This window comes from Staurois parvus, unplaced genomic scaffold, assembly GCF_062004578.1.
Source record: "Staurois parvus isolate SC_StPar_1 unplaced genomic scaffold, SC_StPar_1.0 ptg000137l, whole genome shotgun sequence".
Lineage (NCBI taxonomy): Eukaryota > Metazoa > Chordata > Amphibia > Anura > Ranidae > Staurois > Staurois parvus.
The window spans coordinates 3711796-3730000 of NW_028317933.1; the positions used below are offsets into that span (position 1 = coordinate 3711796).

General features: G+C 39.4%; 1 protein-coding gene across 2 annotated transcripts in view; it reads right to left on the reverse strand.

Moving 5' to 3' along the window:
- Window positions 1-18205, reverse strand: part of LOC149465755 (arf-GAP with SH3 domain, ANK repeat and PH domain-containing protein 1-like) — a 260620-nt gene that overhangs the window by 71520 nt on the left and 170895 nt on the right. For both annotated transcript variants that reach the window (XM_089673263.1, XM_089673262.1), the window contains exon 9: window positions 16056-16142. In XM_089673263.1, the coding sequence (XP_089529389.1) occupies window positions 16056-16142 (87 nt within the window). The remainder of the gene's footprint in view (window positions 1-16055; window positions 16143-18205) is intronic.

The following is an 18205-nucleotide window of genomic DNA, read 5'->3' on the forward strand; positions in this document are numbered from 1 at the left end:
GAAGTGAGCATTTTTGGGGGTTGAGCTTGTTTGAAGGTCTTCCCGATCCCTCGTCGTGTTCCAGTGATGTTCTTACGCTTTTGAAGCTTCGCACATGCCACTCAAAACACCTCAAATGACTCACTGCAGCATCACCATAAAGTTGCCAAATAATTTCAAACGTATGTGGCAGATTTGCCCAGTTTCATGAGGAATTTCATGTTTGCGCTTTGTTCTAACTTGCTGTCCATGATGAAATGGCAGATGTGATAATGCACATGGTCAGAATAGCACCAGTTGCACAGCTCCCGATGTACACAGTTCGATGTCTTTTGGTACACTGACTTATAAAGGTCAGTTCTCCCTGTGACTGCACGTGCAGCCTAGTGCTGCCATCTGCCGACGTGTTTCAAAACTAGTCTTGAAACTTTTTGATACTACCTCGTATACTGATTGTTACCTAGGCGTGGTCATAGTTTTTGTTTATTATAGAAATAGCCACAAATAATAAACAACACCCGTGAAAAGTGTATAATCAATTACAAAGTGTATAAAATATTCAAAAAATTAAAAAAAAACCTCTTCTCTATTGTCAAATCTTCAAATGTTTCCCACATATGGTGATTTGAAATGTGTTGAACCCCCACCTTAAGTAACAGTGCACATTCACCAGACTTAGCTGCTGTCTAAATGAATAGAACAGCAGGAAATGCTTTGTTAGAAAGAGATGCTCTTCTCCATGAAAAGGTGCTCCAAACGATGCAATGCAAACAATGCTGGTATTGATTTGCTCAAATTTTTGATTTTAAAGAAAAAGAAAAAGCTACTTACCTTAGATGCTGAGATTAATAAAACTAAAGAAAAAACTGTTGATCTTTAAAGATATGGAGGATTTTAAGAGGGATTCAGAAAGATTAAACACATTTTTAGATAAAACAAGGAGGAACAAAAATACAAGAAGAAAAAGAAATATATGAGGGATCTGAAAGATTATAAAGAACCTAGGGTGTTTAAATGGTAATATGAGAACAAAGATACCATCGCCAATCAATATAATACCTATGACAATTATGGAAGAACAGGAAAAAGGACCCCAAGATAATGATAGGACACTACAAAACACCTAGGGGTGCTCCTAATGGAAGGTGGATTAAGGTACACAAAAAAATAAGAAATCGAATTGGTCTAAATCACCAAACTATCTAATAATTTAAGCAGTGATAATCAATATGACACAACTAGATCTTATTCTAGAGACGTTCCTCTTCATAATAGATTCAAACCACTTAATACCTACACTGAAGATCAGATAGGGGGGAGATATATTAATTGGCATCCACAAAATCATGGAGTACCCCCAGGGGATGATATAAAAATTACCACCAAGCATTTAGAGGACCCCCCCAGAGGTGGATATAGGGGTAACCATCATGGTAATTTTAATGGCCCACAAAGGGGTGAATTGAATCCCTATCAACATCAAAGAAACCCCCCTCCCAAACCTCAACTGATGATACCACAGGAGGAGGGGCCCCTAAAAAAGTTGGATTAGGTCCTCGGGAACAATATGATTATGATGATGATGAGAGACGCTCATCAGGTAGTCAGACGTATGAGCCTCAACCATCCACTTCATATTCTACATGCCATTTTGGTCTTTTTTTTTTAGGACCAAATTACAACAAAAACAGAAAAAGAAGCATAGAACTGGAAAAGGAAGACAACGAATGAACAGAACCCAAAAAAAGACGAATGTGAAGGTTAACTCGGGGATTTTTAACTTGAGCTCGAAATCTTTAAGTCCTGAAGAGGAGGTGATGATGAACAAAGGTTTAAAATTTGCCCCTAAGATTCAATGGAATAAATTTCAAACAAGTATGGATATACAAATATTTACTCGTCGATTAGTATTAAAAAACACTTTTTACAAAATCCAATTAGTCTGAACAACGGACACCATGTATACCAACATACTACTTTAAGGAATGCCTCTTTGTTTAACCCCCCCAGCAGTGGAAATTATCATATTAATGTGTTTAAAGATCTAGTCACGCAAGAGTCAAAGAAAGCTAACATTAGGAAGGCTAGAAAAGAGAGAGCCATATTGGTATGAAGAAACTTCTGGACAGACAGGATTTAATTATTAGACCAGCAGATAAAGGGGGAGGGATAGTCGCGATGGACAAAACTAAATATATAGATACGATTCAAGAGATCTTCAATGACAGCTCCACTTATGTTCTATTAACTAAAGATCCCACCAAAGAAGATAAAAAAGAACCAGTTAAAAGTGGATATAATCAAGGGATTTTGAATAAAAAAAAAAAAGAACGTGACTATTTAGTTCCAAAAGCACCTCGAATTCCAATCATATATTTCCTCCCTAAAGTTCATAAAGACCCCTTAGATCCTTCCGGAAGACCAATAATTAGTGGAATAGGATCACTTACAGCAAGGAAAGGGGAATATATAGATGTACTCTTACAAACATTAGTAGCTGATACCCCTGTCTACTTAAGAAATATGAAACAAGTACTTAACGAGTTTAAGAATATTTTAATAGATGATCAGACATTTTTAGCTACAGCAGATGTGGCTTGTCTTTACACCAACATTAAACATGTTGAAGGTAAGGGGGCTGTTCAATTCTTTTTACAAAAGAGTAACTTACCTCCTACACAAAGGGACTTTATTCTCAATTTATTAGATTTTGCAATGTCACATAATTTTTGATAATTTAATGGATCTTTTTATTTACAAAATAAAGGAGTAGCCATGGGCGCTAAGTTTGCCCCTAGTTTAGCAAAAGGTATATCGACGATATATTAATTTTATGGAGGGGTGATGAAATATCTTTAAATGACTATATGACATTTAAATAATAATCACAATATAGATCTTTCATATATAGTAAATCAGAAGTTAATTATTTGGATCTCAATTTAAAGATAGTTCATGGTGAAATATACAAAAAGTCTTTCTTTAAAAGTTCAGATAGAAATAGTTATATCCCCTTAAATAGCTGCCACCATCTGTCATGGCTCAAAAATGTCCCTAAAGGACGGTTTCTAAGAATGAGGCATAATTGCAGAGATCATAATGATTTCATGAAAAGTCATTAATAAAAGGAAAGGTTTTTAGAGAAAGGGTATAATTTAGATACCCTGAATCAGACTATACATGAAGTTGCTAACATAGATAGAGACTCATTTCGGTCTCAAATACTAAGAATAGAGGAAAAAGTAAATTATTTTGTCCTCTGAATACTAACTTTTCAATACAAAATTCTAAAATTAGAAAGATTATGTGAAATAGGTGGAGTATATTGAAGGCAGATCCTGTCCTAAGTAAAGTATTAGCAGATAAACCAGAAATCGTCTTCAGAAGGGCACTGACTTTGAGGGATCGTTTAGCCCAGGAATGGGCAAACTACGGCCCGGCGGACCTTTTAATCCGGCCCGCAGAGCGCGATACAAAAAAACAGCCAGGGCAGGCAAACATTTGCATCATTCAGCGCGCTCAAATGCAATGATTGGCCAGTCTCGCTGCCACTCACATCCTGATAGCCAGTGATTGGCTGTCAGGATGTGTGTAGGCGGGGCAGCGTGACGAACGTGAGGGGAGCTAGGCTCCTCTCACAGTCCGCCCTGAAGAACAGAACGGCGCGGGAACACGGCGAGAGGAACGCGTGGAGCAAAGGTAAGTAAAATTTTAATTTAATTTATATTAATTCACACATACACATCATTCATCTACTCTTGGTCCGGCCCCCGGGTCCAATATATGAACCCATTGCGGCCCTCAAGTCAAAAAGTTTGCCCACCCCTGGTTTAGCCCCTAATTTTAGTAATCCTTTTTTTAAAAAATTAATAGGTTTTTACCCTTGCAATAAGTGTGTTATATGCAAAGTAGATTGTATAAGGAAAAAGAAACATTAAAAAAAGTTTTAAAAATCAGTCTTTCAGACCATTTCCGCACATGCCATAATAGACCCGAAGGGTTTGAAATGTAAGGCAATAGATAAACTCCATCCACTTTGGAGAGGTTATTGAACGAGGGAGGTCTCCAAGTTAGAAATGAAGTGGATATATAAATTACAATCCTTTTCCCCTATGGGGTTGAACATTGACTGGGATGTCAATTCCTTTATAGACACCAGTTAATGGTTTTTTTTTTAAATTTAATTTAGAATGTGTCCTTTGATACTCTCTCCTATATTTCTTATATATATATGCTTGTAGTTTATCATGCCTGTTTATTGTACTAAGTGGTCCATCTGGAAATTAAGAAATGTTCTAATATGTATTTTCCTATATATATTCCTTGTCTGTTGCTATTTATCCTTTTTTGGTGTAGTTATGTCTCCCAGATGTATATTTTTTTGCTCCTTGGGAGTATTTGTCTTCTCCATAATGGCGCTGGACCGGATATGACGCCATTAAATTGGTGCTGATACCAGAAGTTAACACAGTGTGTTCCACGTCCCTTGAAATGAAGTCACTAGTATGGCGCCGATTCCCGAAGTGACACCGAAATATTATTTTTTCCTAATTGGGGATGGGCTATTTAAGTGAGATTGTTTCAATCTTATGATTGCTCCTAATGATGCGCGCTTGCTGTAGAGAGGTTTTACTGACTCACCAGAGGTCCAGCCGCCACTCTCATCTGAGATTGGCGGCTAAATATGTAAGTGATACCTTTTGGATGGATGTTTTAATATATGTTTACAAAACTATTGTTTTTGGATATCCACTTTTTAATAAAGTTACTTTGCTAAGAACTTTTTCATTGTTGATGGTCTTTTAGTGGTTTCAATGGGCCAAGAGAGTGTTGGAGAGAGATCGATTAATTTGGAGCACCTTTTCTTGGAGAACAACTTCACTTTCTAACAAAGCATTTCCTGCTGTTCTATTTATTTAGACAGCAACTGAGTCTGTGAATGTGCACTTTTACTTAAGGTGAGGTTCAGCACAATTCAAGGTGAGGTTCAGCACAATTCAAATCACCATCTGTGGAAAACATTTGAAGATTTGATAATAGAGAAGAGAAGATATTTCTTGAATTTTTTAGACTAGCTGGCAGCGACAGAGGAGAGGTGGCCCTGATCCTGCCCCAGTTTAGCTCCCATTAAGCGCATTATACCTCTTTGTGTGAAGTATATATTTTGGTAAGCCTTCTATTTAATGGTGATGGTTCTGCACAGGAGGATCATTGTCATATTTCATTGAAACACTTTGGTTATGCACAAGACCTTCTCTATATAAAAATCACAGAACTCTTATTCTGAAGTTTGTATAAAAATACATTTTTCTTCTCACTATTGTTAAGGCGCTTAGGTGGATTTATATACCCAATCCTGAGTGCTAGCTGCCTTGTTTGTTGTGATTTTATTTTACTAGCGGAGACTTTTTGTATTTTCATAGGAGAAATGCTGCCATAGGCAGAGGTTTATAGCGAAACCCCCACAAGTCCAGTTCAGTATGCATCATTGCACATAAGGTTTACCACTTTTCAGCTCTCCAATTAAAGTTAATGAATGGTGGGCTGCTATTCACTACACAACCTCTTCTAGTGAGAGAGTAGAAAGATTTCTGAAAAAATCTCTCTCTCCTAAAGGACAGCATAAAATTATAAGATTCATAAAAATACCATAGCTTCTCAGTGCATCTGCTACAGTGTGTGTATATATATATATATATATATATATATATATATATATATATGAATATAATATAACCTTGTGTAACCTCTTCCAGTGATGTCAAAGTCTGTCACATCATAATCTCACATACATACAAACTCAGCAATGTAGCTACATTGGCAAAAAGCTTAGAAAAACATTCAGCTTATTTCTGGGTATGGAAGGAGACTATTAAGTGTTTTTTTTCTCTGTAAATACGTAGAGCTTTAGGAAAATGTCAGGGTCTGATATTTACAAAAGAAGCAGAAGGAAGAGGAAAAATGAAATAAAAATCGATTAACTTACTCTTCTGAACTTTGGAAAGCAAAGAGGGAGAAAGACGACAGAGAGAAGAATATTAGAACAGAACAGAGGATATTAACCATGTCAGTACTATGCAGTAATTCAGAAATATTCAAACAATATATTAACATACAATACCCAGAAGCTATAAGAACTTTTAATGATGGCACCTTAAAGGGACACTCAAAACCCAAAAAATTCTTTATAGCAAGCCCTTGCAAAAGGACTAAAGTATACTTATCTCTGCAACAACCAATGTCCCCTGTTGTTTGCTCCAATCCAGTGCTGCCCTCCATCAGACTCTTTAGCATTCAGCACTTCCAAGACTGCCGGCTGCCTGTACCTCCAACTGTATGCCAATGGTTTCTTCCTGTGATCATTATGATACTTTAGGATACAGTTTTGATGTAGGGGTCAGAGGATGGAACAAAGACATCCAACATTCCTCGGAAGACGTTTGTTTATTTTGAGACCATGCGATGTATGCACCTTGTTCTCATGTTCACATGGGATTGACACCTTGTTCTCCATGATTATTTGCCACTCTCAGATATATGTGATTTATATGGGATTCACCCTTTACTCATATTTAATAATCCATTTCAGCCCAAGTTTATCATAATTCCCCTGGTGGTAGTCTTCCCATGGGCTGGCAAGACATACCAGGCTAACGTTTTCCGCCGACTCACGAAAATAATGTTTATTTCTAAGTCTTATTGAATCTGGACAGTAAAAGTGATCATCATATCCAAATTTCTGAGATCTATGGTCCTGAGGAAATGGGTTACCCCACAAAACACGTCGACCTACAGTGTAAGATCTCTAAAGGACTTCAGTCCTATAGGCCCTCCACCATTGTATGTGGGAGACAAGCGGCAGAAACAACGTCCTACTTTATCAATGCTTTTAATGGAAATCATGTTTTTAAAGTATTGAAATAAAGTGTTGTAACATTTTTTAAATAAGTGTGTCATATGCATATTTGACCATTGGAGGGGTATTTAAAGTCACAGTTTTCTGTGTCCTCTCAATATTAATATCCTAGGTGGAGGCTAGAGAGCTTGAATGTAGCAAAGACAGGAAACATGAGCCACCAAAGAGGTGTGTATAGGGCCTGCTAATAACATTTTTTTGTGACGACAGTGTTGTTTTAAGTGGGTTTATTCAGTGGAGGAATGCCATGCTACATGCATTGTGTAGTAATGAACAGTAAAAATAGTTCAGCTGATTAAAGTCCAACTTCAGCCAAAAGGTTTATTTTTCAGTTTTGGATAGGGTGGTAAAGAGTTAGAACGCCCAATAGATTTTTAATGCGAACTGTGAATCCAATGGGAAGGTTTGTCTTCCTATCCTGTCCCAGTGATACCAGAGAAATGGGTGTATTTGTGGGTCATCATAAAAAAACAGACACAAATAAACTTCCCTGTGCTACTATGAAACATGCTTCTGGTTGCTCTCTCCATCTTCAGTAGAGAGATTTCTCATTTCCTGTCTATTTGCTAGAAAAATTCTTCCCAGTGGAGACCTAAAGAGTAAACATCTGACAGATGTTCTAATCCTGTACCACTCTGCACAAAAAAACAATTTTTAGCACTTTATTGTCTTACTGAATAAGTATGGATGACATGGAACCTTATCCACCTGATATGGACACTTTGGGGGAGATTTACTAAAACTGGTGCACTCAGAATTTGGGGCAGCTGTGCATGGGTAGCCAATCAGCCTCTAACTGCAGCTTGCTCAATTAAGCTTTGACAATAAAACCTGGAAGATGATTGTTTTTTTTTGCTTTTTTTTTGCAGAACTGGGCCAGATTTTGTACTCTGCGGTTTTAATAATATAATCCCCAGTAAATTGACTCTGGAGGCAGTCAACACTGAAGTTCACTTAAAGGACAAGTTCACCTTTGGGAACATGTTGCATGTTCCACCTGTGTTTGGGGTAGAACATGTTCCCACTGCTGCAGCTGCTGCCCGCTCTCCCTGTAAAAGCAGTATGGGGAGAAATTCCCCATACTAGCTGTCACTTTTTGAAAACAATATGGCCGTGCGGAGCCCCGCCCACACATCCGCATCATTGATTCACAGATCCCTGTGAATCAATGAACTACAAGTACCAACAGCCTCTGCAGCAGCAGGCTTGTAGTTCTCAATGAACTATTACGGTGCTGTTGAGCCCTGTAGTAGTTCATTGAGTCTTCCTGTCAGACTGTATCTGCTTGCTCGTACAGAATTTACGGGTACGCAGATACACTGACAGATCTGCAGGAGTCCTACATAGTGCCAGTGATCTACTGATCGATGGTGCAATGCATAACAGACTCAAAAAAAAAAAAATGTAAATGCACATTTTTTAAAAAGTGAACTTATCTTTAACCTCTTCTTGCCAGTCGCACGCAAATGTGCGGCCTCCCGGCGTCTGGGCCTTGATGTTGAGCGGCCGCACATTTGCGTGCAATTAAGAAAAAAATATGTGCTGAGAGTGCACACCCTGCACGTTCCCAGCACACATGTCTGGTACTCACGGAAAGGTCCCGATCTCCTCTTTCGTTAAGGTCACATGACCTTAAAACCCCGCCCCTGAAATCCTTAAAGGGTCTGGAGGTGCCGGCGCCAAGGGGTTAAACCACACAACTCAATCACAACACAGAATGAATGTGCAACTATGATAAAGGTAGTTGGTTATTAGCCTCAAAAGGTTGTTTCAGACCTTTTTCTCCTGGCCTTCCTATGGACAGTTTTGATTTTCGAGGACAGCAATCTGTGCCCAGAAACTGAATGGTCGGGATGGAAGATGCAGTCACTTGAGGAACACATCGGGAATTGTACAAGGTCCTCATATGACTACATATGACACAACAGACGTTCATAGACATGTCAAATACCAGTATAGGTCTGCCTTTCCCGCAGATGGGTACATTTGGTCCTTCTGAATCCAAGAAAAAGTATTGAACAACCTGAATTGCCTGTGTATGGGGAGTGCAACCTTGTAAATAGGTCCATGAATACAACACAAATGGTCTTATTCAACAGCAGAAGGATAAATGCATGAGGTGTAAAGAGCAGTAACCTACAGAAACCAAATCAAATTCACTGAACTGTCAGGCCAGTATTAGATAGATTGTGATTGGTTGCTATAGGTAGCAAATTTAGTGCTTTGTTCCTGGAACTATTCCACAGAAGAAGTCAGGACGTGTAGGACATGTTTATTAATTCAGAGGTACATCATCTAATTCATGCAAATTCATCATTTTGTTTTTCTTTAAATAAAAGGTTATGGTGGATTGATATTCCTTGCCATTGTGCCCATGTATGCTTCTGTAGTCATGCTGGGATGTGGAACAATATTCTCCTCTAGCTGCCTATCAGAGTTGCTATGATGAATATACTCAAGAGAAAGATATCTATTTCTTGCCTTTCTCCTTGTCACTTCAGAGAGATGACAACACTCCTCGCTTGCTTGATAAGGAAAAAAAAAAATTGGAATAAAGAAATGTGAATCTATTGTCTAGAGAGTTCCTACACACTCCAACACCCACCCATTCTACTTGGTTGACAGATCTGCGGTTTAGTTGCTTTGTCTACAAAAAAAAGAGATAATACAGCTAGCCCAGTGTATAGTTAATGCACTGAATTTGACATTCTGACATATGTATTGCTTAGTGCGACTGAGAGCAGACAGCATTAGCATATTAAAGAGCAATTCCGGGCAACGTGAAAGCATTCAGTGAGCTACTGATGCTATCAGGTAAACACACAGCCATACTAAAATTATAGAGTTCACTCAATTTACAAATTTATGAATTTTGTATACCCTATTGTTGCCAGATTTTCACAGACCATCTAACAGAGTCAGCATGAGGGCAGGAGGAGCGCACTTTCTGAATCCTGTGCCATGTTAAAGGGACTCAGCAATGGCAATCTGTGTTCATCTCATGACAAAGATCTCCTTTGGAAAATGATATGTTGTAGTTTCCTGGCTGATGCTTTAACTTCAGCGCTGTCTGAGCCACTGCCCTGGAACAAGTATAGATATAAGAACTTCTGAAACTCAATCACAGCTTGGTCTGGGACTCAAAAGTACCTTTTGTCTGTTATTTTGATACTGCTTTGAGGAAATGTTTCGGAAATACCTACTGATCCTGCCAGTTTCTCCACTTCCAAGGCCTTTTTTTTTTCTTTTTTAATAGAATGACCACCAAGATTCCAGTTCTGCAGAAAGGGGGTCTCCCTGTTCTTTCATCCTATTCACTGCAGTTAAAGCGGAGCTCCACTCTAAAGGGGAAGTTCCGCTTTAAGCATTTGCCCCCCCTCCCTATTAAGGACTGGCACCCCTGAAAAGCGCGGGGGGGGGGGGGATCAGGTACCCGAATTTGACAGGTACCCGCTCCCACTTCTGCTGCGATTGCCTAGGCAATTGGAAGTTGTGTCCCCCCCCCTCCCTCCCCGTAGTCTTCTGGGACACATGAGAGGTAGCGCTTCTCGCGCATGCGCAGTGGGCACCCGGCTGTGAAGCCTTAAGCTGTCACAGCCGGGTGCCGACACTGAAGATGCCGGCGCCAGGGAGAGAAGACGGCCGGTGAAACCAGCGGTGGTGAGGACACCGCTGGACCGAGATACAGGTAAGTGTCTGTATTTTAAAAGTCAGCAGCTACAGTTTTTGTAGCTGCTTTTATTTTATTTTTTTCAGGTGGAACTCCATTTAATGCCACCTTTTGCTTACTTGACAGCTGCTCTGACCATTTAATAGCGGAAGAAGGGACTTGCTGTAAAGTTTACTGTCTCTTTTGCTGGACAGCTTCGCCTGTTATAGTTGGTGGTAAACATGGACCTACTGGTATGATCAAGAGGTAAACTATTATGTTGGGTTCAGAAAAAAAACACTGCTGTGTTAAAGTGGAACTAAATTCTAACATAGGACACTCCCAGAACTGCCTGTTACAATATTCTTCAAACTGTACGCCATGCTGCAACGCAGGGCACATTCTTGCCATGGTGTATGTGTGCCAGGATAAATGAATGCATGCACAGGAGTTATGTCACCCTGCACTGGCCAATCAGGATGACCAAAGATACAGAACCTGAAAGATACCAGAGAGAGTATGCCAACACCGGTCAGGGACCTCACAGACATCTGACCATTGGAGTGAAGGTGAGTATTATGGACTCCGCTTAAATGCTGTATCATATACGTCCTTAAGACTTCACGTTCAGGTTTCTATCTGATTGACGGCTGTAAAAAACTTCTCTGTTCTGGAATTGTTTTTATTTTTTACATCACGCTAGCTGTGTGTTATAAGTAAGAAGGAACCGTGATATTTTCATTGTCTGAAGGAGGAAAGTCCCAGAATACCTATATTACAGACAAAAGGGAACAGGGTGGACTAGTGCACTTAATGAAAAAAAGAGAATTAAATCCTAGCAGCAGCAAGGCTGAGTTCTCCTTACACATCTCAAGACTTTTTTTCACTTTTGAATGGAGTTAACCTGTAGGTGACCAACGTTCCTTTAACAGACCAAGGTGTCCAGCAAAAGTGGCAGTTAGATTGTTGAGGCAAACCATTTACGGTAACACTGACAGGGTGCTTACAATGATCAGCGTTTATTTAGTGTAAACTTTTATTCCAAAAGGAGAAAAAACTGTTGATGTAACTACTTAAAAAGTGTTAGCAGGAGTTGGGCTTTAATTTGTTTGTCACTTACGTAAAGTGCATCTAAATCTACTTCGAACACTACCCCACTCTACAGGTTGAAAATGCTGCTGCTTTATAGGTACAGTGGAGGAGGGAGTGTAGCCACCAGGGTGGATAAAAATCAATGATTTTTTTTAAAAAATCAAAAAAAAAAAATCGGATTTTTTTTATTTAAATCGGATTTTTTTTAAATAAAATGCTTTTTGAGGAAAATATATTACCATTCAAAGGTTATTCCATCATGAAATAAAGATTAGTTTTTTAATTATGTAGAATAAGGCTGTATAGGTTTCATTTTTTTGGTAAATAAATTCCATGAATCCATTCACAATGTCATACTCTTCCAGAGGTTTTTGTAAGATTATTGGGCAGTTTCCCTGCCTACAAGATATTATCACAGATGCTTGGTTTACTTTTGCACTTCTCAAAACTGAATTTGACTCAGCGGAGATCACATGCCTCTTCTTCACAGCAAAAATGTTATAACATGAACAGAGTTAAGAAAAAGACCTTCATCCTAACTTCTACAAACCTATGAATACAGAATCAACCCCTTCACTGCTAAGTTTCAAGAAGTTCAGTGAATAGAATAGAAACAATATTTTTCTGATAGTTTGGAGTGGAATAGATCTGCACAAGAAGAAAGTGAAACTAAGTGTGAGGAGGAAGGGGCTGACAGTCTAAGTTTCTTAAAATATATATATTTTGTTTAGCCAAATTAGTTAACAAACATGGATGTTTAAGCAAATCACATATGCTGGAATATTATTGTTTCAGTTGAATAAATCTATTTAAATTGTTATTATTAAGGTAATGATTATTTTTCTCCTTCCTAAGTACGAGAGAAAAGTTGTCCAAATATGAATGATTAACCTATTAAACTGGGGATAAAAAAAACTAATATGAAAAGTTGTTATTCTAAAAATCTTCATCTACTTGCATATTAAAGTTATACCAGCAAGAATTAGTCTTTATGTAGAAAACTAGGATTTAAATCAAGCCTTACTGACTAGTGATTTAAATCGTGATTTAAATCAGTTTGATTTAAATCAAATCCACCCTGGTAGCCACCATAAGATAAGAATTGTGTTACGGGCCAGATCAACATGTGAAAATTAAGGAAATAAAGCTTAAAAAGGAAAACTAAAACTAATGCAGCCACCACATCTAAGGATTGGTAAGTGGAAATTTATTACATTTTTGTTTTAAACTTTATTAGTGAAGGGTAACCGGACTAATCCACATGTACTTGTGTCAGTTTTGGCTGTACATTATTGTTCTGGACTGGATTTCTGATAGTGACAACAGTGGGACAAGCATGCGCAATACACGCCAGCATAGTTACTTGCAGTTGCCACCAAAAGCACTTGTGTCAGGGCGACAAAGCAGGAACAAAAATGGGCAACAGCTATCACCCCACATCAGGAAGTTTTGAACAAGAACCATCATGGCAAGACAACCATGTATTTCTTTTATTAAAAGCTGCAGATTCAAAAATATTGAAGCCAACAGAAATTACATTAACATGTTAATATTAGTGGTTGGGTTTAGATCTACTTTTACTAATCTCAATGGATGGACAGTCTGAATGATAAAAAAAAACGCTAACAGATGGACAATCTACATCAGGAGTTTCCAAAGGTTTCAAACAATAGGCCAGTTTACATTGCTTTCAACTGTTTGGGGCTGAACTGTTGGGGAAACACAAGAAAAAAAAATAGATGAAGAAAATGAATGCTTTGTCATGTGCACCTAAAGCAGTGGTTCTCAACCTGTGGGTCGCAACCCCTTTGGGGGTCGAACGACCCTTTCACAGGGGTCCCCTAAGACCATCAGAAAACACATATTTCCAATGTGTAAAGAGCAGCTACTGTGTAGAAAGCAGCTGTTGTGTTGAAAGCAGCTACTCTGTTAAAAGCAGCTACTGTGTTGAAAGCAGCAGTATTGGAGGTAAAACGACACTTCATGAATTATAATTACTGGGTAAATAATTTTATGGTTGGGGGTCACCACAACATGAGGAACTGTATTAAAGGGTCACGGCATTGGGAAGGTTGAGAACCACTGACCTTAAAGGCATACAATCAGTAGGGAATCAACCCAGCTATATAAACATGTCTGCTGACCCAATCCCTACCCCACTGATGTAACTAGAAATGTGAGCAAAGGTACAATACAAACAGATGAGAAACATGTTCACAGGGACAAAATGGGGTTGAAATACTAAAGGTGGATGTTCACTTTGCTAGTAGGTGACCATCTGCTGACTTCCAAGTCCAATGCACAGACAGACAACACTGATGTAAGCAGAGACATAGCCACAGACACACAATCAGTGCTATACTGATGCATATCCACAGAGAAGATCTGTACTGTATTAATCACTACCGCACAGACAAAATCAGAAACATGGATAAGGACAGTTTGTACCATACTGCTACACAGAAAAAAAAAAAACATGTCCACAGAGACACAATCAGAAACATACTGACATGCTTAAAACATACAGTCAGGACGTTACTGACACAGCAAAAAAGGCTGCCAAACAAGCTGCTGAATAGGGCTGTGCTTTCAATTCACACAATTCAACAACTTAATTGTTTCTGTCGCAAATGCACTAATATGGCTACAATCACCTCAATTCACACTGGAAAATAATACCATTGTAGGTCCAGTTCACGTCTGGTTTGTTCATTTTGTTGCTAGTCAAGTCCTGATGAAGGGAGCCCTTAGACCCCTGAAATACGCTGGATTGCTTTTTTGAATTGTACCCCTTACCTTTAATGGAAAAAAGTTGTATCTCGACCTCTTAGCAGTGGTGTGGCGTTTCAATTTCAACTCTTTTTTCATTACACTACAAGCCAAGCAGAGTGTGGAAATCCTCTGGGGTGAAGAAGCCCCCTGCCCGGGAACCAAATCATTTACACAAACATTAATACCTTAAAGCAGTGGTCTCCAAACTGTGGCCCTTTTCTTGCTGTTATCAGGCCCCTAGGGCATTACTCCCCCCACCATCAGCAACAGTGGGGTATAGTTCCTGCCACTGACACCAATAATGAGGCACTATTCCTTCCACTGACACCAATGATGGGGCACTATTCTTTCCACTGACACCAATGATGGGGCACTATTCTTCCCACTGACACCAACAATGGGACACTATTCCTCCCACTGACGCCAACAATGGGACACTATTCCTCCCAATGACATCAACAATGGGACATTATTCCTCCCACTGACACCAACAAGGGGACACTATTCCTCCCACTGACACCAACAATGGGACACTATTCCTCCCAATGACATCAACAATGGGACACTATTCCTCCCACTGACACCAACGAGACACTATTCCTCTCACTGGCACCAACCATGGGAAACTATTCCTCACATTGATGCCGGTGATGGGGCACTATATCTCCCGTTAATACCAATGCTGAGACATTGTTTACTCCCACTAATGCCAGGACATTTTCTTCTCCCACTGGCCACAGTCCGGCTTCCCTAAAGTCTGAAAGACAGTAAACTGGCCCTTCGATTAGAAAATTTGGAGACCCTACCTTAAAGGATAGGTTCACCTTTCATAACATGTTACACAAATATTCACGGTGTAACACATAACAGGTTATGAAATGACCGGTCCCTGTTTCCTTGTTTTGACAGCTAGCGGGGGATCTTCTCCCTCTTGCTAGCTGTCAAAATTTTCTACACTTTGCCGCATCACTCATTCACAGTGTTCTGTGAATGAGAAATTACAAGTCTTGACAGCCTTAGTGGCTGCCGGCTTGTAGTTCTCAGTGAAGTATCAAGGCACTGTAAGCGCTGTGGTAGTTCATTGATTCTTCCTGTCAGTAAGTATCAGCTTGCCCGTGCGAGGTATGATCAAGAAGATATACTGACAGCTCTGCAGGAGCAATCAGCTGATCGCTGGTGCAATGCTTTACGGGCTCCTACAACAAAAAATAAATTTTACCTGCATTATTTTTTGTTGAAAGGTGTACTTATCCTTTAAGATAACAATACCCGTAAAATAAACCTACAGGTCTAGCATTACCTTTCCACTTTCCTCAACTGTTAATAGCAAAAATCTGGACAGAGACACAGTCCATACCATACTGACATACAAAAACATGTTCACAGAGTCATTGGTGCTGTCCTACCACTACTCATACGTTGGGTGGACCATCAGGTCATACACAGAACAGATGCGGCCCATGGCCAGGCTGTAAGTCATATAGGAGGTGGATATACCATCAAAGTGAAAAAAACAATGCCAATCGATATACAGCTTAAATAAAACAACTTCAAATGGATGAACAATATAAATGAAGGACATCTTGAAAGGAAAGAGGTAAAGCTCCTAATTAGAAGGAAGCACTAGAAACATAGGATGGTCTTTACCTCTTTGGGTTCGACCTGCAGAGTAGGCCTGAGCAGGTCCCGCAGAGAGCACAGCTGCTTCTTCTCCTCCTCCTGCCTGGTCTTGATCTGACATTCACACAGTGGACAGTGTTAGAGACAAAGGTACTCAGTGTGGGAGGGGGGTCATTATTGTTTTTTAATAATCTTGCTATGAAGCACTGTACTCCCCCCAGCCCATCAGCTGCCATACAAACACCCGAGTCATCAATACATTTTCTTACAAAAACATCACAAAATAGTAATTTACTTTTTATTGCATTTTTGGGATAATAAAGTCGGTATAAATAACAAACATACATACTAATATATTTCGTTAAAATATAGAAGACTTTTTTTAACATCCAATTTTTTTTTTTTTTAAGTGAAACACTAAAAGTAATTTTATAACGGATATAAAATGCTTCTTATGGGTGCCCCTAGACTTCAGATTTAAATCCTTTTGTTTATCATATCCATACATAAGTCAACCAATTTAAAGCACATCTGAAGAAAAGAAAAAGTAGCAAGTTTACTTTAGCCCCAGTTCACACTGGATTGGTTTGTCATGCTACTTGAGAGATTAAAGTCGCATGACAAGTCGCACCCTATTTGCCGCTATGCAGCCATTCAAAAAAGGTGTGACTCAAGTCGCAGCAACTGTGAAAAAGGTTCCTGCACTATTTCTGTTAGTGGCTTGCACTGATATCTATGTAAATTAAGTTGCAAAAATGTTGCCAATGCAACATGAAGTTGCACTGACTGGCATCTTTAAAATTGTGCTGAAGTAGTGCGACTTCAAAGACACACCGGTGTGAACAGGGTGTTAATCCTAACTCCAGGCTCTGTGTGAAGAGGTAGCATCCCCAGCTCAGTCTCCCCCTGGTAGGTGTTATTTATTTATTTCAGGTACTTATATAGCGCCGTCAATTTACACAGCGCTTTACATATATATTGTACATTCACATCAGTCCCTAACCCTCAAAGGGCGTACAATCTAAGGTCCCTAACTTACATTCATACATACACATACTAGGGCCAATTTAGACAGGAGCCAATTAACTTACCAGCATGTCTTTTTGGAGTGTGGGAGGAAGCCGGAGTACCCGGAGGAAACCCACACAGGCACAGGGAGAACATGCAAACTCCAGGCAGGAGGTGCCGTGGTTGGATTCGAACCAATGACCCCACTACTTCCAGGTGGAAGTGCTAACCATTTAGCCACTGTGCTGCCCATTTATACACTTATCAGAGGGAGTCAGGTTAATGTGCAGATTGTGCATCCATACTGCAGAATGAAATGAAAACGAGAAGCGCACCAACCTTGCGCATTACCTCAGTAACCAAAATTTATTAATTGTAAAAAATATACTCACAAACAGCGAATGAAATCAGGCATGTAAGTCCTCACAGGGACTTGAAGATAGCGTGAATCCCATCAAGGGAATGGGTGTTCAGTATAGCTGATGCGTTTTGAAGGGAGTCCCTTCTTCATCAGAGCCTGATTTCATTCGCTGTTTGTGAGTATATTTTTTACAATTAATACATTTTGGTTACTGAGGTAATGCGCAAGGTTGGTGCGCTTCTCGTTTTCATTTCATTCTGCAGTATTGGTCGGGCTTCCCCAGCCTTGTTTTGGAGCCGCACAGCCCTTTATGCATTGGTGGACGATTTCTCCAGGCCTGGTTCCATCTATTCGCCACCTGTCTGAGTCCTAGAGCGCAGGAGAATTCGTCTTTGATTGTGCATCCATACCACATTGTAGCACAGACATTATTTTCTAGTGTGCAAAAACGGCAAAATTCCTGCAGCAAATTGCAGTTTGCCCATTTTTGGCACACATCACAAATCCTTTTCAACACAGAGCCATGGTGTTTTTTTGGCACATGTCAAATGAGAACCTGATGTGTATTAAAAAAAGAAGAAAATCTGAAACATTATATAGTTTATCGAACACATATGTTTGAGCTCAGGTTCATTTTAGGCAGTAAAGCTCATTACATTTCCTTTTCAGATAAACTTTGCTATGACAATGTATGTAAAAAAAAAGGTATGATTTCACAAGGTAGTGAAATTGGAGGGTAACTCCCAACTGCCCATATGTATAACAGGTTTTAAACCTTTCCACACGTATACTGTAATCAGACAGAAAT